General features: G+C 38.5%; 1 protein-coding gene across 1 annotated transcript in view; it reads right to left on the bottom strand.

The window, feature by feature from the left end:
• Pur-alpha (Purine-rich binding protein-alpha) overlaps positions 1–20,531 on the bottom strand; it is a 1,789,254-nt gene that overhangs the window by 1,195,287 nt on the left and 573,436 nt on the right. The window contains exon 2 of the mRNA XM_067758290.1: positions 18,666–19,073. Within this exon, the coding sequence (XP_067614391.1) occupies positions 18,666–18,708 (43 nt within the window). The 5' untranslated portion in view covers positions 18,709–19,073. The remainder of the gene's footprint in view (positions 1–18,665; positions 19,074–20,531) is intronic.

Genomic DNA, 20,531 nt, shown 5'->3' with positions numbered 1-20,531 from the left:
ACATTTCTGAAATGCGTGCCTCCTGTGCTTCCATCTTGGATGTTACTGTCGATGTTTGAGCAGTTATTGCAGCCAATATCATGTTCAAGTCTGTGCTCGTAACTGTCTGGGATGTTTCGTTTTTCTCTTCAATTTTTGTTGTTGTCTCGTCCCCATCAGGATAAAAGACAAACTCGTCCACATCAATTCCTTGCGATTCCATTACCTCTCGTAGCCGTGCTTGAAGTTCGATCTTATTGCCAGTTGTATTTAATCCACGGTTCTCCAACTCCTTTTTCAGTTGCTGGATCTTCAATTCACTGAACTTTGCCATGTCCTTGTTGTCTGCTGGAATTTATTCAACAATTCCTCTTCTGACACCAATTGTAACGAATTTGCTTGCAAATCCTCTTATTTGCAATCCTCTGCTAAGTTCGAATCACTAAACTGTTGAATAAATAACTCCAATTTGTAATAATGCAAAATGGCCTTTATTAAAGTACTTCACAATACACTCAACTGTGCAACGAATAGCTTGCTTAATAACCACACTGATTGATAGCTCAATGAAACTGTACTATTCAAAATAATACTGCTATTGCTCGCTAGATATCGTCTTAATCGCAACTGCTTGACAACTCAAATCAAACTGAATTACATTTTACTCGCTTGTGCCGCTTTTATAGTTTACGCTGCATACATCTAGGCTCTTCTATTTCCAGAACTTACCAACTATTTCGAGTGTTTATAGTTCTCATATAGTTTCTACTTGTTTACAATTTTCTACTTTTCAGCGTCTCTCAGATGTATGTGAGTTTGTAGTTTACAGTCTCTCGCACACACATAGGCGTATAAGTAAATGCATCTGTGTGTGACATCTCTCGGCTGCCTTATATATGTGTATACATGATTTGATTATTGACGTGAACATCGCTTAGCATCGCCTTAGTGATGGTATAGCTTAGGGATGCTAATATCCGTGACAGTATTAAAGAGTATTTTATGAGGGAGTGGGCCATAGTTCTATAGGTGGAAGCCATTTAGGGATATCGCCATAAAGGTGGATCAGGGTTGACTCTAGAATTTGTTTGTACGATATGGGTATCAAATGAAAGGTGTTAATCAGTATTTTAAAAGGGAGTGATCCTTACTTCCATAGGTGGACGCCGTTTCGAGATATCGCCACAAAGGTGGACCAGAATTTGTTTGTACGATATGGGTATCAAATGAAAGGGGTTAATGAACATTTTGAAAGGGAGTGGGCCTTAGTTCTCTAGGTGGACGCCTTTTCCAGATAACGCCATAAAGGTGGACCAGGGGTGACTCTAAAATGCGTTTGTACAATATGGGTATCAAACGAAAGGTGTTAATGAGTAATTCAAATGGGCGTGGGGTTTAGTTCTATAGGTGGACGCCTTTTCGAGATATCGCCATTAAGGTGGACCAGGGGTGACTCTAGAATGTGTTTGTACGATATGGGTATCAAATTAAGGGTATTAATGGGGGTTTTAAAAGGGAGTGTGTAGTTGTATAGGTGGTCGCCTATTCGAGATTCGGCATAAAGGTGGACCAGGGGTGACTCTAGAATTCGTTTGTACAATATGGGTATCAAACGAAAGGTGTTAATGAGTATTTTAAAAGGGCGTGGGTCTTAGTTCTATAGGTGGACGCCTTTTCGAGATATCGCCATAAAGGTGGACCAGGGGTGACTCTAGAATGTGTTTGTACGATATGGGTATCAAATTAAAGGTATTAATGAGGGTTTTAAAAGGGAGTGGTGGTAGTTGTATAGGTGGTCGCCTTTTCGAAATATCGGCATAAAGGTGGACCAGGGGTGACTCTAGAGTGCGTTTGTACAATATGGGTATCAAACGAAAGGTGTTAATGAGTATTTCAAAAGGGCGTGGGGTTTAGTTCTATAGGTGGAAGCCTCTTCGAGATATCGCCATTAAGGTGGACCAGGGGTGACTAGAATGTGTTTGTACGATATGGGTATCAAATTAAGGGTATTAATGAGGGTTTTAAAAGGGAGTGGTGGTAGTTATATAGGTGGTCGCCTTTTCGAGATATCGGTATAAAGGTGGAACCGGTGTGACTCTAGAATTTGTTTGTACGATATGGGTATCAAATAAAAGGTTTTAATGAGTATTTTAAAAAGGAGTGATCCTTAGTTCTATAGGTGTACGCCTTTTCGAGATATCGCCATAAAGGTGGACCAGGGGTGACTCTAGAATGTGTTTGTACGATATCGGTATCAAATTAAAGGTATTAATGAGGGTTTTAAAAGGGAGTGTGGTAGTTGTATAGGTGGTCGCCTTTTCGAGATATCGGCATAAAGGTGGACCAGGAGTGACTCTAGAACGCGTTTGTACAATAACGGTATCAAACGAAAATAGTTAATGAGTATTTTAAAATAGCGTGGGTCTTAGTTCTATAGGTGGACGCCTTTTCGAGATATCGCCATAAAGGTGGAACAGGGGTGACTCTAGAATGTGTTTGTACGATATGGGTATCAAATTAAAGGTATTAATGAGGGTTTTAAATGGGAGTGTGGTAGTTGTATAGGTGGTCGCCTTTTCGAGATATCGGCATAAAGGTGGACCAGGGGTGACCCTAGAATTTGTTTGTACGATATGGGTATCAAACGAAAGGGGTTAATGAGCATTTTAAAAGGGAGTGGGCCTTAGTTCTATAGGTGTACGCCTTTTCGAGATATCGCCATAAAGGTGGACCAGGGGTGACTCTAGAATGTTATTGTACGATATCGGTATCAATTTAAAGGTATTAATGAGGGTTTTAAAATGGAGTGGTGGTAGTTGTATAGGTGATCGCCCTTTCGATATATCGCCATAAAGGTCGACCAGGGGTGACTCTAGACTTTGTTTGTACGATATGGGTATCAAATTAAAGGTATTAGTGAGGGTTTTAAAAGGGAGTGTGGTAGTTATATAGGTGGTCGCCTTTTCGAGATATCGGTATAAAGGTGGACCAGGGGTGACTCTAGACTTTGTTTGTACAGTATGGGTATCAAAGGAAAGGTGTTAATGAGTATTTTAAAAGGGAGTGGGGCTTAGTTCTATAGGTGGACGCCTTTTCGATATATCGCCATAAAGGTCGACCAGGGGTGACTCTAGACTTTGTTTGTACGATATGGGTATCAAATTAAAGGTATTAATGAGGGTTTTAAAATGGAGTGGTGGTAGTTGTATAGGTGATCGCCTTTTCGAAATATCGCCATAAAGGTCGACCAAGGGTGACTCTAGACTTTGTTTGTACAATATGGGTATCAAACGAAAGGTGTTAATGAGTATTTTAAAATGGAGTGGGGCTTAGTTCTATAGGTGGACGTCTTTTCGATATATCGCCATAAAGGTGGACCAGGGGTGACTCCAGAATGGGTTTGTACGATATGGGTATCAAATTAAAGGTACTAATGAGGCTTTTAAAATGGAGTGGTGGTAGTTGTATAGGTGATCGCATTTTCGAGATATCGCCATAAAGGTCGACCATGGGTGACTCTAGACTTTGTTTGTACGATATGGGTATCATATGAAAGGTGTTAATGAGTCTTTTTAAAAGGGAGTGGGCCTTAGTTCTATAGGTGGTCGACTTTTCGAGATATCGCCATAAAGGTGGACCAGGGGTGACTCTAGAATATGTTTGTACGATATGGGTATCAAATGAAAGGTGTTAATGTGTATTTTAAAAGGGCGTGGGGATTAGTTCTATAGGTGACGCCTTTTCGATATATCGCCATAAAGGTGGACCAGGGCTGACTCCAGAATGGGTTTGTACGATATGGGTATCAAATTAAAGGTATTAATGAGGCTTTTAAAATGGAGTGGTGGTAGTTGTATATGTGAAGGCGTTTTCCAGATATCGACCAAATGTGGACCAGGGTGACCCAGAACATCATCTGTTGGATACCGCTAATTTATTTATATATATAATACCACGAGCAGTATTCCTGCCAAGATTTCAAGGGTTTTTTATTTCGCCCTGCAGAACTTTTTCATTTCATTCTACTTAATATAGTAGGTGTCACACCCATTTTACAAAGTTTTTTTCTAAAGTTATATTTTGCGTCAATAAACCAACCCAAATACCATGTTTCATCCCTTTTTTCGTATTTGGTATAGAATTATGGCATTTTTTTCGTTTTTGGTAATTTTCGATATCGAAAAAGTGGGCGTGGTCATAGTCGGATTTCGGTCATTTTTTATACCAATACAAAGTGTGTTCAGATAAGTATGAGAACTGAGTTTAGTAAAGATATATCGATTTTTGCTCAAGTTATCGTGTTAACGGCCGAGCGGAAGGACAGACGGTCGACTGTGTATAAAAACTGGGAGTGGCTTCAGCCGATTTCGCCCTTTTTCACAGAAATAAGTTACTGTCCCAGAATCTAAGCCCGTACCAAATTTGACAAGGATTGGTAAATTTTTGTTCGACTTATGGCATTAAAAGTATCCTAGACAAATTAAATGAAAAAGGGCGAAGCCACGCCCATTTTGAAATTTTCTTTTATTTTTGCATTTTGTTGCACCATATCATTAATGGAGTTGAATGTTGACATAATTTACTTATATACTGTAAAGATATTAAATTTTTTGTTAAAATTTGACTTAAAACAAATTTTTTTTAAAAGTGGGCGTGGTCGTTCTCCGATTTTGCAAATTTTTATTAAGCATATATATAGTAATAGGAGTAACGTTCCTGCCAAATTTCATCATGATATCTTTAACGACTGCCAAATTACAGCTTGCAAAAATTTTAAATTACCGTCTTTTAAAAGTGGGCGGTGCCACGCCCATTGTTCAAAATTTTACTAATTTTCTATTCAGCGTCATCAATTCAACTCAACTACCAAGTTTCATCGCTTTATCCATATTTGGTAATGAATTATCGCACTTTTAGGGGTTTTTCGAAATTTTCGATATCGAAAAAATGGGCGTGGTTATATTCCGATATTGTTCATTTTAAATAGCGGTCTGAGATGAGTGCTCAGAAACCTACATACTATATTTCATCAAGATACCGCAAAATTTACTCAAGTTATCGTGTTAAAGGACAGACGGACGGACGGACGGACGGACGGACATGGCTCAATCAAATTTTTTTTCGATCCTGATAATTTTGATATATGGAAGTCTATATCTATCTCGATTCCTTTATACCTGTACAGCCAACCGTTATCCAATCAAAGTTAATATACTCTGTGAGCTCTGCTCAACTGAGTATAATAAATATAAACATCAAACATATACAATAGGTACAACATTAAGAAGAGTAAATCAATGGAAGACTTAAATGTATCTCTGGACACAGAAAAATCAATATTTAAACGAATAGAGAGCTTATTTAATTCAGTAAGGGCGCGAAAAATTGGGCTCAAATGAAAGTAATTGGCCCTACAAGCACTCAAATAAAAGGCCAGGAATGCGCGCAGATTTTTTTGCGGCACATTGAACGATATATCCGCAAAGAAGAGTCGCACAGTCCAAAGAGCCCACGATTAGGTCATACACAAACATAACCAAGTGCACCGTTCTCCTCGTTTCCACTGATTGCAGGTTAATTAGTTAACAGCGAGAAGAATAAGAAGGCAGCGGATTATCAAAATGTATGGAGTTCAAAGCAAAACGGACAAACTTTCTTTGAACTCTTTCTATTCTGCCCGAATGACTACTGTAGATGGGATTCCTGATAATGGAAGCATTTTCTAATTTAGAGCGCACTAACGATATATATAAGGCTTTCTTAGTATACGGATCTTTAAAGTCTCTTGCATATCTACGAAGAAAAACAGGGTTCCTGTAGGCCGTTGGGAGCACATAACATATGTGATTGGTGAATGTGAAATTTGAGTCAAAGACAACGCCTAGATCAACATGCTCGTTAATTGACGCCAACTGAGTGCCTGAATTAGAGTACAAAGAAGAATAGGCACTCGTGGATTTTGAGACAGGCATACTAGTGCATTTTTTAACATTTTAGAAATGATTATTGGCGCGACACCAATCATCCACATTATTAAGGTAAAATTGCAAAAGGCAGGAATCTGATTCTACTGAAAAATTTGAGATCGTCAGCAAATAGCAGAAAACTGGAGTATTTGAAGCAGAAACCGATATCATTTATGAAAAGCACAAACAGGAGTGGACCAAGAATACTGCCCTGAAGTACTCCAGATGTTGCAACAAATGAGTGGGACTTAAGATTTTCGATTTTAACAGACAAGAGTCTGTTCGTCAAGTAGGATTTCAACCAGCGTAAAAACACTGAGTGAAAGCCAATTCACTCACGTTTATATAAGAGAATCTGGTGAGAGACTTTGTCGAAGGCCTTCGAGAAATTCGTGTAAACAGCATCAACTTGAGATCCATCTTTGAATGCGGATATACAGAAATCCGAAAAAGATGCCAAGTTAGTGACAGTAGAGTGTCCTGCAAAAAACCATGTTGATTGGGTTCAATAATGCGTTTGCTTTAAAAGATAGTTCATCTCTTATCGAACAAACAGTAAGTTTAGCAATGGGCCTACAGTTTGAGACATCGTTTTTATTCCCGGTTTTTAAAATCGATGTTACTTATAGAAGCACATTTCCATGTATCAATAAAAATGCAAGATGAAAGAGACAAATTAAATATGTAGCAAAGAGGTGCACATAGAGATACGCTGCAGTACTTCAGAACATACGCGCAGACGCCATTACTGTCGCATTTCAGCGAGGTTCTTTAGTGTTAACATAGCATTGCCAACATCGGTATCGGAGATCGTGTGCGATCCAAAATCTAATTGTTCAGTGACAGCCGAGATCAGATTCGGAACAGCAGCATCATCTTCAAAATTAGATTTAAAGAATTCAACGAAGAGTTGAACAGAACTATCCAGAGACTGGGCACTCTTGCCATTAAATTACATGCAAGTGGGAAGAAGAGCCACATTTGAAGCGAATAAAATTCCAGAAGGCCTTAGGATTTTCATTTAGATCCGTTTCGAACCTGCTGATATACTGGTTGTATAGAAATTTATCGAGAACATTAAACTGTTTCACACTAGTGGTATATTGCTCCTTGAGGAAAATATCCGCAGTATTAGCCTTATACAACTTGTTGTACTTATTACGCTTATTTTTTAGATTTTTTAGAGCTTTAGTTTATCAAGGACGTTTATATAGTTTTGGCCCAAAGGGAGGCACCTTGATATTAAATATCTCACACAACTTAGACAGGAAGGTATCGCTGACGTCCTGGGAATTAAATAGATTTTCCCAAGCTACATCGAGGAAAGCGCTATTAAGCTCCTCAAAGTTAGTGCGCCGGAAGTTAAAAGAAAGATTGTCCGGGGGAGAAGAAGCAGGAATCGCGTCAAAGTTTTGAATAAAGATAGCAAGAGGGACATGATGCTTATCGGAGGCGCATAATGGGAGAGTACTATCTGTTTGAGCGACTGTCGTAGTCGCAACAACCAACCCCTTTACTTTGTATAAATTAGACTTAAGAATATTGAGTTGTGAATTGAAGGTTGAATTTGTAAAAAATCTACATGTATCTCTTACGTATAAGTACGAATCCTGAATTAATTATAAGTACAAATACCTATTTTATTACCCCTTTTTATATTCAGCGTGCTTTGCACACTGACTGGATAACGGTTGGTTGTACAGGTATAAAGGAATCGAAATAGATATAGACTTCCATATATCAAAATCATCAGTATCGAAAAAAAATTTTATTGAGCCATGTCCGTCCGTCCGTCCGCCCCTGAGGTATGTAGGATGAAATTTGGTACGTAGGTTCCTGGGCACTCATCTCAGATCGCTATTTAAAATGAGCGATATCGGACCATAACCACGCCCACTTTTTCGATATCGAAAATTTCGAAAAACCGAAACAGTGCGACAATTCATTAACAAAGGCGGATAAAGCCATGAAACTTGGTAGGAGAGTTGAGCTTATGACGCAGAATGAGTCTATTAATCTCAGTGCATTCCTAACAAAGCAAATAACTTCAACAGTCAACCTATGCTTTCTTATGTTGGCAATGTTGACGTAAGTCATCCCCACTCATCTCAGCAAACAAGTGCTTTAGATTTGGCTCTAAATGAGATCAATTCTCTCAAAAATTATAACAAATCTCCTATCGACCAATTGGAAATATTAAGTGAAATTCGCTCTCTACACAACAAACTTCCTTTAGATGAGTTGTTCTCGGCCATTGCTTCGCTGGCATCAGATTTAAATACAAACAAATGCACACGTTCTACAGATATTCGTTCTGCTTGCGCCGCTACTGCAGTTAAAACGTGAGTGACAACATCGTCGAGTACAGATGACGCATCTCTTGCCTGTGCAATTGTCGCCGCCACCTGCAACAAGAGTCCAATTGCTACTGCTATCACCGATTCTGGCCTAATTTCTAATGATAACAATGTGGATGAAATTCAACTATGTGCCACTAAGCAGAATGTTACTACTTTGTTTCAAGCATGCTCAACACATCTCTCTCACAGCTCTTCTACTGCAAATAATATTGAATCTCCCTCACAGTGGACTCAGGTACAGAGAAAAACGCGTAAAAACAAAAAACGCACTAAATCTCTGTCTTCTGGTACTAACGTTGACGTTGTAGGCAATGATAAAATAAGTGATTCTAATAACACGGGAAGTCAAGTCCATCAAAAGAAAACCCCCCAAGTCCAAACCAGTTCGCGTAGTCTAGTGATCGGAGTAAGTACTAACACTGAACTTGATGTAGTTTCCGCAAAAAAATGGATCCATCTATCGTCATTCAAATCTAATGTCACTGCTGATAATATAATCTCCTATGTGGTTAAAAATACGAAAATCGATGGCAATGAACTTGCCTGCTTCCCTTTGGTTAAAAAGATACAGATTTTACAAAACTCTCCAGAGTAAATTTTAAGCTTGGCCTGTCAGCTACCCTCCTGGACGCAATTATGGATCCCTTGCTATGGCCATCAAATGTGAAAGTTAAACCGTTTAAAAATGTTCGCAAGCAAGCAAGAAGCTCGGACCCAGTGTCAAGCGACGATTAGCAATCACTGAACAATGTGGTGAGTGCTCTTCCTCCAATTAATGGCCATAGTGAGATAAAGGTATATTTCCAAAACCTTTCTGAGTTGAGGACCAAAGCCGATCTTGTTCACACCTTCAGTTCCCAATTGGATTATGACGTCTTTGTTTTCATCGAACCATGGCTGAATGGACGTTTTTTCGACAGTGAGTTCTTCGACTCTAATCTTTTTAATGTATTCCGCAAAGATCGAGATGCTAACGCTACTGGTTGTCTTCGTGGCGGTGGGGTCTTAATTGCGGTCAAACGTCAGTTATCCTCCTGTTTCTTTCCGCTTAGTAATGGTGATGTTCTGCTCGACAAAATTTGTGTCTGCATTAATGGTTCTGATTCACAAGGCTCCATATATCTCCTTGCATCATACTTGGTGACTTCAACTTATGCAATATTGACTGGTCAACTAATGTTTGTAATTTTGGTCTTACACCTAATAATCTCTCTGCAAATCACGAATTATATTTCATTGATAATTTACTTAGTCTTAATTTATTGCAAATCAACAAATGTGTTAATACTTTAAATAGATTACTCGATCTCATATTTATTAGTGATAATATTAATTGTGAAATCAGTGAATGTACAAATCCAATCACTCACAAGGACAGGCGTCACTTACCCTTGGATATTAATTTTAGTTTTTATAGTTATGCACAGGATACTTCTGAAAAGCATATTTAATTTTAACTTTAGTTCGTATGATTTTCCCAGTTTTAATAGTTTTTTTATCTGAAATAGACTGGGAAGTGGTACTTGAGGGACCGGATACTTCTAATAGTTTCCTAACTTTCAAATCTATTAAATCTTTAAATCACTGCCTGCATAAAATTCCTATGAGAAGAATGAGGCCTTACAAACTTCCGTGGTTTATGCGTAAGTTTAAACATACGAAGAACCATTTGTTCTTCACTAAATACAAGCAATACTTGAAGAAATTTAATTAGTTGGATAAGCTTCTGTACACCAACTATATTCATACAATCGAGTCTAATATTAAATTGACCCCGAAAACATTTTGAAGCTATATCAAGTCCAAAAAAGGTTGCTCCAGTATACCGTCTGGAGTGTTCCTTGATGGCCACTCAGCGCGAACACCAGGTGATACAGCCAACTTATTTGCGGAGTTTTTTAAATCAAATTTTTCTGCCGACGATAGTTATCAATCATTTGATGCCTCCTCGAATCTTAACACTGCTCTAAACTTTGGTGCCCTCTGTCTCTCTTCTTATGATATTAGTAATGCTATTCTCAAACTTAAATCTTCGTCTGAAACAGACGTTGATGGGTTTTCTTCAGTCCTGTTAAAAAACTGCCCGACTCTAGTTCTTCCTTTAAGAATAATTTTTAATAAATCTCTATCGTCCGGCACGTTCACTGACGAGTGGAAGCTCACTTCCATTACCCCCGTCTTAAAAAGTGGTAACAAAAATTATGTGCGTGATTACAGACCTATTTCAAAGCTTTCTACCATTTCCAAAATTTTTGAGCATGCTGTTAATGCCAAGTTGAGTTTTGCGGTTAAGTCTTTGATATCTCCCTTCCAGCATGATTTTGTCGCTGGTAGATCAACAGTTTCTAATCTTGCTGTTTTTAGTGAATATTGTGTTGAATCTTTTTCTGCAGGTTTTCAGGTTGATTGCATTTATATTGACTTTTCAAAAGCTTTTGACAAAATCCATCATAGTGTTTAATTAAAAAATTAGGTTGCCTTGGTTTCCACTCTTCATTTCTTTTATGGATAAAATCTTATTTAAGTAACAGACAGTGTGTTGTTTCCATTGATGGACAATCGTCTAGTCCGTTTGTAGCCACTTCTGGGGTTCCCCAAGGGAGTATATTAGGTACACTTTTATTTATCTTATTTATTAATGACGTAAGTAGTTCATTTCATTCGCGAAGTGTTTGCTATACGCTGATTACTTAAAGCTATTTTCTGCCATTAAGACGCCAGATGATGCCGAATGATATTAATAAGTTGCACCAATGGTGCCTGAACACCGGTATCTCTTTGAATCCGTCCAAATGCTTTCAAATGACCTACTCGAAGTTAATTAATCTTCTAACTACAAATTATAATATTTCTAATTGTGAGCTTCAATGTGTTAATGAGATTAAGGACCGTGGTGTTGTCTTTGGCAATAAGTTTTCCTTTAGTAAGCACATAAATTTCATAACCTCTAAATCATATTCTATGCTTGGCTTTGTGAGGCGCAATGCTGCCAAATTATCTGATCCCTACACGTTTAAGCTACTTTACACGTCTTTTGTTAGATCTAATCTGGAATATGGCGTATTTATTTGGAGACCAAGTAGTCAAACTGCTATTACCAGAATTGAAAGAATACAAACATTTTTTCTCAAATATGCCCTTCGTCCTTTAAACTTCTCTGATCCTATACCCGCCTACTCTGCGCGACTTATGCTTTTAAGCCTTAAGTCTTTAGAAAATCGCAGATCAATACTCTGCTTGTCATTTACGTATGATATTATTAATGGGTCCATTGACTGTCCATGTTTATTGGAGAGGATTCGATTTAATATTCCTAGGAGGTGTCTTCGCAGTTTTTATCCATTTTATTGTGACAATTTTAAAACCCACTATTCCAGTAATGCTCCCATTGCTCGTGCTCTCCGTGAGCTTAACTCTATCAGTACTGTTGTAACTCTAGACTTTTCTGCTCCAAAAGCGAACTGCTAAATATGTTAAAATCTGTTTTCTAAGTACCGTGTATTATTTTTCAAATAACTATCTCTTAATTTTAGTTTGTACCAGAGTCTGTAAGGATTTAAGTCCGTTGACTAATTGAAATAAAGAAAGAAAGAAAAATTAGAAAATTAGTAAAATTTTGGACAATGGGCGTGGCACCGCCCACTTTTAAAAGAAGGTAATTTAAAAGTTTTGCAAGCTGTAATTTGGCAGTCGTTGAAGGTACCATGATGAAATTTTGCAGGAACGTTACACCTATATGTATGCTTAATAAAAATTAGCAAAATCGGAGAACGACCACGCCCACTTTAAAAAAAAAATTTTTTTAAGTCAAATTTTAACAAAAAATTTAATATCTTTACAGTATATAAGTAAATTATGCACAAATTCAACTCCAGTAATGATATGCTGCAACAAAATAAAAAATAAAAGAAAATTTCAAAATGGGCGCGGCTCCGCCCTTTTTCATTTAATTTGTCTAGGATACTTTTAATGCCATAAGTCGAACAAAAATTTACCAATCCTTGTGAAATTTGGTAGGGGCTTAGATTCTGGGACGGTAACTGTTTTCTGTGAAAAAGAGCGAAATCGGTTGGAGCCACGCCCAGTTTTTATACACAGTCAGCCGTCTGTCCTTCCGCTCGGCCGTTAACACGATAACTTGAGCAAAAATCGATATATCTTTACTACACTCAGTTCACGTACTTATCTGAACTCACTTTATGTTGGTGTAAAAAATGGCCAAAATTCGACAATTACCACGCCCACTTTTTTGATATCGAAAATTACCAAAAACGAAAAAAATGCCATAATTCTATACCAAATACGAAAAAAGGGCTGAAACATGGTAATTGGATTGGTTTGTTGATGCAAAATACTTTAGAAAAAAACTTTGTAAAATGGGTGTGACACCTACCATATTAAGTAGAAGGAAATGAGAAAGTTCTGCAGGGCGAAATCAAAAGCCCTTGGAATCTTGGCAGGAATACTGTTCGCGGTATTACATATATAAATAAATTAGCGGTACCCGACAGATGATGTTCTGGGTCACCCTGGTCCACATTTTGTCGATATCTCGAAAACGCCTTCACATATACAACTACCACCACTCCCTTTTAAAACCCTCATTAATACCTTTAATTTGATACCCATATCGTACAAACACATTATAGAGTCACCCCTGGGCCACCTTTACGGCGATATCTCGGAAAGGCATCCACCTATAGAGCTAAGGCCCACTCCCATTTAAAATACTCATTATCACCTTTCGTTTGATACCCATATCGTACAAACAAATTCCAGAGTCAGCCCTGGTCCACCTTTATGGCGATATCCCTAAAAGGCGTCCACCTATAGAACTATGGCCCACTTTCTCTTAAAATACTCTTTAATACTTTCCATTTCATACACATGTCATACAAACACATTCCAGGGTTATCCTAGGTCCATTTTCCTACATGGTGATTTTCCCTTATTTTGTCTCCATAGCTCTCAGCTGAGTATGTAATGTTCGGTTACACCCGAACTTAGCCTTCCTTACTTGTTCATTTTTGTATAGCACGTGGGCGTGGCAATCAACCAGTTTTTTGATTCTCGTCTAGGACAATTCTATTTTGAAAAAGAAAGATGGTTAAAAATAATATCACAACGTCTTCAACTGTTTTTGAAGTCGATGCAAAGATTTTCAAAATATTCGAGCGCCCTTAATAGGCCTCACCCCTGCTTTTGTTTAAGATAGTCAAATACAGTTTTTAATTCAACCTAACGAAGTTGATCATATAAAATTTTAGCAGTGTAGCCTTATAAATGACGGAAATATCCAGTAAAGGTACGTCCACTCCGGTACCGAAATAAGTAGCAAAGTTGTATAACAATTGTTTTAAAACAATTGCAACTTGTTATACAACCAAGTTATCTAATTCCTTTGATCTTTACCGACAACCTCTGGGTAACATGTAACCTGCTATAAAAACAGAAAAAAAGTGACACAACATAGTGTTATACAACATTTTTCAGTTGAATTTCTAACAAGTTACATAATATTGGTTATATAACTGTTTGTAACACGTTTTGTTACTGGTGTGGACGCACCTTAAGGTGTTGAAATTTCTAAAAATGTGAGGCGTAGCATAACCTGATTAAAGCTGGAGACATTGGTGCTTTATCGGTAACCGTACGGGTAACCTTATAACAGCTGATTCGACCAACCTTATGAGAATCAATGCAATCGATTATTGGTGCCCCTAAGGTCGTAACCGTATCGTAGCCAACCAATTGGGTTTTGGTTTACCGTCGTAACGATAAACAGCTGATTACGTTAGGGATACGGATACAGCGATACGACATACGGCACCAATGACTCCGGCTTAAGATTCAGTTGGTCTTACGTATGATTATCAATAGAAATTTGACGCGTCCAACGCTTTTATTTAATTGTCTGATCAACGCCCTAGATTGATGAGGACTATGATGACTAGTAACTAGGGCCTTCCTAATTATTTTCTAGCTTTTAGTATTATTATTACTTAATGTAAGTAGGTATTGTTTTCAATAAACCCGTTTAACTTAAACATTTTTTTAAATTATTTTGTTTCGGATGACTACCGAATTTTTGGGTTGACTAAAGTAGGAAATATGATATCAAAACAAGTAAGGAAGGCTAAGTTCGGGTGTAACCGAACATAACATACTCAGTTGAGAGCTATGGAGACAAAATAAGGAAAATCAATCTGGGGTAACCCTGGAATGTGGTTGTATAACATGTGTATCAAATGAAAGGTATTAAAGAGTATTTTAAGAGAGAATAGGCCATAGTTCTATGGATGAACGCCATTTAGGGATATCGCCATAAAGGTAGACCAGGGCTGACTCTAGAATTTGTTTGTACGATATGGGTATCAAATGAAAGGTGTTACTGAGCATTTTAAGAGGGAGTGGGCCTTAGGTCTATCGGTGGACGCCTTTTCGAGATGTCCCCATTAAGGTGGACCAGGGGTGATTCTATAATGTGTTTGTACGATATGGGTATCAAATGAAAGCTGTTAATGAGTATTTTGAAAAGGAGTGATCCTTAGTTCCATAGGTGGACGCCGTTTCGAGATATCGCCATAAAGGTGGACCAGGGGTGTCTCTAGAATGTGTTTGTACGATATGGGAATCAAATGAAAGGTGTTACTGAGCATTTTAAGAGGGAGTGGGCATTAGGTCTATAGGTGGACGCCTTTTCGAGATATCGCCATTAGGGTGGGCCAGGGGTGACTCTAGAATGTTTGTACGGTATGGGTATCAAACGAAAGGTGTTACTGAGCATTTTAAGAGGGAGTGGGCATGAGGTCTATAGGTGGACGCCTTTTCGAGATATCGTCATTAGGGTGGGCCAGGGGTGACTCTAGAATGTGTTTGTACGATATGTGCATCAAACGAAAGGTGTTACTGAGCATTTTAAGAGGGAGTGGGCATTAGGTCTATAGGTGGACGCCCTTTCGAGATATCGCCATTAGGGTGGGCCAGGGGTGACTCTAGAATGTTTGTACGATATGGGTATCAAACGAAAGGTGTTACTGAGCATTTTAAGAGGGAGTGGGCATTAGGTCTATAGGTGGACGCCTTTTCGAGATATCGCCATTAGGGTGGGCCAGGGGTGACTCTAGAATGTGTTTGTACGATATGGGTATCAAATGAAAGGTGGTAAGGAGTATTTTAAAAGGAGTAATCCTTAGTTCTATAGGTGGACGCTTTTCGAGATATCGCCATAAAGGTGGACCAAGGGTGACTCTAGAATGTTTGTACGATATGGGTATCAAACGAAAGGTGTTACTGAGCATTTTAAGAGGGAGTGGGCATTAGGTCTATAGGTGGACGCCTTTTCGAGATATCGCCATTAGGGTGGGCCAGGGTGACTCTAGAATGTGTTTGTACGATATGGGTATCAAATGAAAGGTGGTAATGAGTATTTTAAAAGGGAGTAATCCTTAGTTCTATAGGTGGACGCCTTTTCGAGATGTCGCCATAAAGCTGGACCAAGGGTGACTCTAGAATGTTTGTACGGTATGGGTATCAAACGAAAGGTGTTACTGAGCATTTTAAGAGGGAGTGGGCATTAGGTCTATAGGTGGACGCCTTTTCGAGATATCGCCATTAGGGTGGGCCAGGGTGACTCTAGAATGTGTTTGTACGATATGGGTATCAAATGAAAGGTGGTAATGAGTATTTTAAAAGGGAGTAATCCTTAGTTCTATAGGTGGACGCCTTTTCGAGATATCGCCATTAGGGTGGGCCAGGTGTGACTCTAGAATGTTTGTACGATATGGGTATCAAACGAAAGGTGTTACTGAGCATTTTAAGAGGGAGTGGGCATTAGGTCTATAGGTGGACGCCTTTTCGAGATATCGCCATTAGGGTGGGCCAGGGGTGACTCTAGAATGTTTGTACGATATGGGTATCAAACGAAAGGTGTTACTGAGCATTTTAAGAGGGAGTGGACATTAGGTCTATAGGTGGACGCCTTTTCGAGATATCGCCATTAGGGTGGGCCAGGGTGACTCTAGAATGTGTTTGTACGATATGTGTATCAAATGAAAGGTGGTAATGAGTATTTTAAAAGGGAGTAATCCTTAGTTCTATAGGTGGACGCCTTTTCGAAATATCGCCATTAGGGTGGGCCAGGTGTGACTCTAGAATGTTTGTACGATATGGGTATCAAACGAAAGCTGTTACTGAGCATTTTAAGAGGGAGTGGGCATTAGGTCTATAGGTGGACGCCTTTTCGAGATATTGCCATTAGGGTGAGCCAGGGGTGACTCTAGAATGTTTGTACGATATGGGTATCAAACGAAAGGTGTTACTGAGCATTTTAAGAGGGAGTAGACACTAGGTCTATAGGTGGACGCCTTTTCGAGATATCGCCATTAGGGTGGGCCAGGGGTTACTCTAGAATGTTTGTACGATATGGGTATCAAACGAAAGGTGTTACTAGCATTTTAAGAGAGAGGGGGCATTAGTTCTATAGGTGGACGCCTTTTCGAGATATCGCCATTAGGGTGGGACAGGGGTGACTCTGGTATGTTTTTGTACGATATGGATATCAAATTAAAGGTATTAATGAGGGTTTTAAAAGCGAGTGGCCCTTAGATGTATATGTGAAGGCGTTCTCGTGATATCCACCAAAATGTGGACCAGGTGATCCAGAAAATCATCTGTCGGGTACTGCTAATTTATTTATATATGCAATATCACTAACAGTATTCCTGCCAAGATTCCAAGGGCTGTTGATTTCGCCTTGTAGAACTTTTTCATTTTCTTCTACTTAATATGGTAGGTGTCACACCCATTTTACAAAGATTTTTCCAAAGTTATATTTTGCGTCAACAAACCAATCCAGTTACCATGTTTCATCCCTTTTTTCGTATTTGGTATAGAATTATGGCATTTTTTTCATTTTTCGTAATTTTCGATATCGATAAAGTGGGCGTGGTTATGGTCAGATTTCGCCCATTTTTTTATACCAAGAAAAAGTGAGCTCAGGTAAGTACGTGGGCTAAGTTTAGTAAAGATATATCGGATTTTGCTCAAGTTATTGTGTTAATGGCCGAGCGGAAGGACAGACGGTGGACTGTGTATAAAAAATGGGCGTGGCTTCCACCGATTTCGCCCATATGACAGTTACCGTCATAGAATCTATGCTCCTACCAAATTTGAGAAGGATTGGTAAATTTTTGTTCGACTTATGGCAATAAAAGTATTCTAGACAAACTAAATGAAAATGGGCGGAGCCACGCCCATTTTGAAATTTTCTTTTATTTTTGTATTTTGTTGCATCATATCATTACTGGAGTTGAATTTTGACTTAATTTACTTATATACAGTAAAGATATTAAATTTTTTGTTAAAATTTGAATTAAAAAAAATTTTTTTTTAAAAAGTGGGCGTGTTCTTAATCAAATTTTGCTAATTTTTATTTAGCACATATAGAGTAATAGTAGTAACGTTCCTGCCAAATTTCATCATGATATCTTCAACGACTGCCAAATTACAGCTTGCAAAACTTTTAAATTACCTTCTTGTAAAAGTGGGCGGGGCCACGCCCATTGTCCAAAATCTTACTAATTTTCTATTCTGCGTCATAACGTCAACCCATCTACCAAGTTTCGTCGCTTTATCTGTCTTTTGTAATGAGTTATCGCACTTTTTCGGTTTTTCGAAATTTTCGATATCGAAAAAGTGGGCGTGGTTATAGTCCGATATCGTTCATTTTAAATAGCGATCTGAGATGAGTGCTCAGGAACCTACATACCAACTTTCATCAAGATACCTCAAAATTTACTCAAGTTATCGTGTTAACGGACGGACGGACATGGCTCAATCAAATTTTTTTTCGATCCTGATTATTTTGATATATGGAAGTCTATACCTATCTCGATTCCTTTATATATGTACAACCAACCGTTATCCAATCAAACTTAATATACTCTGTGAGCTCTGCTCAACTGAGTATAAAAAAAATCACTAGGCACTATCACCGTTCAAGTCGATAGTGATAACCGAGAACATTTTTTTTGTTTTCGTGAATACCAATACCAAATATCAATAACAAATAAATCGAACTAAAAAAAAATGTATTTCTAAATTTATATGTATTATATTGCTGTAGAAAGTATACTTTTTATTAATACTTACCTTTTGTTGTGTTATTTTTCGTTTTTTTACGAAAAACTTTTAAAACTCTTGAAAATAAATAAAATGGCTAATGGTTTTGAACACCATATAAGTGTACATATACTTCTATTGAGTTTTCTTAAGTTTTTCAAAATGGCACAGTTAAGCCGAACTAAGCACGGGATAATATTTACTTGGCCTGATAGAATTAGTATAAAATAGCACTTACTTGGGCCAGAAATGCCTTCATCACCACTACCAAGCTCGGACATGTTATTGATGTAATTATATTTTGATTGTTGTTTTATATGTTGGGTGTATACATAAGCATATATTGGGCATATACTGCCTTCCCCTAATCTTTATGTGTCCGAGATATTATTGTAATCACCACTTTAAGCAACAAAAAATTTTTGAGCGAAAGCACTTACATCTCAAGTATATAACCATAAATGGTTCATATTAAGAGTTTAACTGACTCATACCTTTCTTTGAATTGAGTTTTCACTTCACTTTACTAGATGTGTGTAGCGTGGATGAAACCTGTTCCTGTCGATTTTCGCTATCGGTATAATTAGAGTCAGTATTTGTGATTTATTGAAACTGTGCCCACTTTTGCGGTTTCAGATTCTACCTGCTGACAAAGAAATATATATTTATTTATTAAGTCTATGAACACAAGTTGTGACAAACTACCAATGAAAAAATTATGCAGCATACTATTAACAAAATTCTTACAGGCCACTAACAATGTTCATACAATTAAAAAACAGACTACAATTAAGAAATACAAAAAGTTAACAAGTCAATGAGAAGCTAGCACTTACAGACTAATATAAAAGTATTAATAACTAAAAAACACACTTTAATAATTTAATAAAATCATTCTTCAACAAAGAGAAATCAAGCTCGATAAAATATGAGATCTTATTAAATTAACTCATAGCGCGAGTAATTGGGGCATTTCTCGCATAATTCGTTCTACTGTTATGCCATAAAAAGGGTAAAAGCTTCTAAGTTCTCTTCATGGAACATTGAAATAAATTTTCTCAAGAAGAGCAGCACAATCTGTATCCCCATGATTAATGCAATATCAAAATGTCAAAGAAAGAATAGACCTTCTCGCTTCTAAAGGTTTAAGATTTAAAAGAAGTAAACGTGCATTATATGAGGGAAGAGGGCTAGCAAATCTAAGTGATCGCAAACAGCTTCCCAAGGCAGTCGGTTCTATGTGCCGGAGCGACTCGGGATTTTTCCCGACCAAGGACTGTCATTTCAGTGTGACCCCATTTAATTTGTTGCGTCCCTCCCACAAATTGTCATCCTCCCAGCAGCTCCTTGCAGCAGGACTGCTCCATATTCTCTTACTCCGGGAAGGCATCGAATCCAATCCGGGTCCGTCTCCTGACCCCGGTCCTGAGAAATGGTTTTGCTACATCTGCCGGAAAAGAATCTTTTTGGGACGGTCATACTCTGTTCAGTGTGTTTCGTGTAAGGGATTGTTGCATCGGACAGGTTGTTCTGGGCTTGATCCCAAAACCCTTCGTCCACGTAACTTTTATAACTCTTTTGTGGCTCCTTGCTGTTCACGCCCAAGGGCGTCCCTTAGTCTACGCCTAAGCGCCCCCCACTACCTTCCAGCAGCCCCGCTGCTCAGCAAGCCACAACAAGTACCCGTTGCTGCTCGCGCCTCACGGCGCCAACAACTCAAACAGCTGCTATCACTCATAACTACTACCTTCGTAGTAGAGTCGGTAGCAATGCTGAGCATCAGCTCCTGCCCCCTGTTGTTGTTGTTGTTGTTGTAGCGATACGGTTGCTCCCCGAAGGTTTAGGGAGTGATCGATGTGATGGTCCTTTGCCGTTTACAGATCCGGTACGCTCCGGTAGCACAGCATCATTAAGGTGCTGGCCCGACCATCTCGGGAACGATTTATATGGCCACATTAAACCTTCAGGCCAATCCGGTATTTTAGTCGCCTCTTACGACAGGCATACCTACCGCGGGTATATTCTAACCCCCTGACCCGCTGGGTTGTCGCCCCCTTTTTTCCGGCAGCAATCGTGTAGGTCAGGGAAACAGACTCTTAGTCCC

Source organism: Eurosta solidaginis, chromosome X (assembly GCF_040869045.1).
Source record: "Eurosta solidaginis isolate ZX-2024a chromosome X, ASM4086904v1, whole genome shotgun sequence".
Lineage (NCBI taxonomy): Eukaryota > Metazoa > Arthropoda > Insecta > Diptera > Tephritidae > Eurosta > Eurosta solidaginis.
The sequence above is the reverse complement of the archived record's forward strand: the minus strand, read 5'-3'. Positions and strand labels throughout refer to the sequence as shown.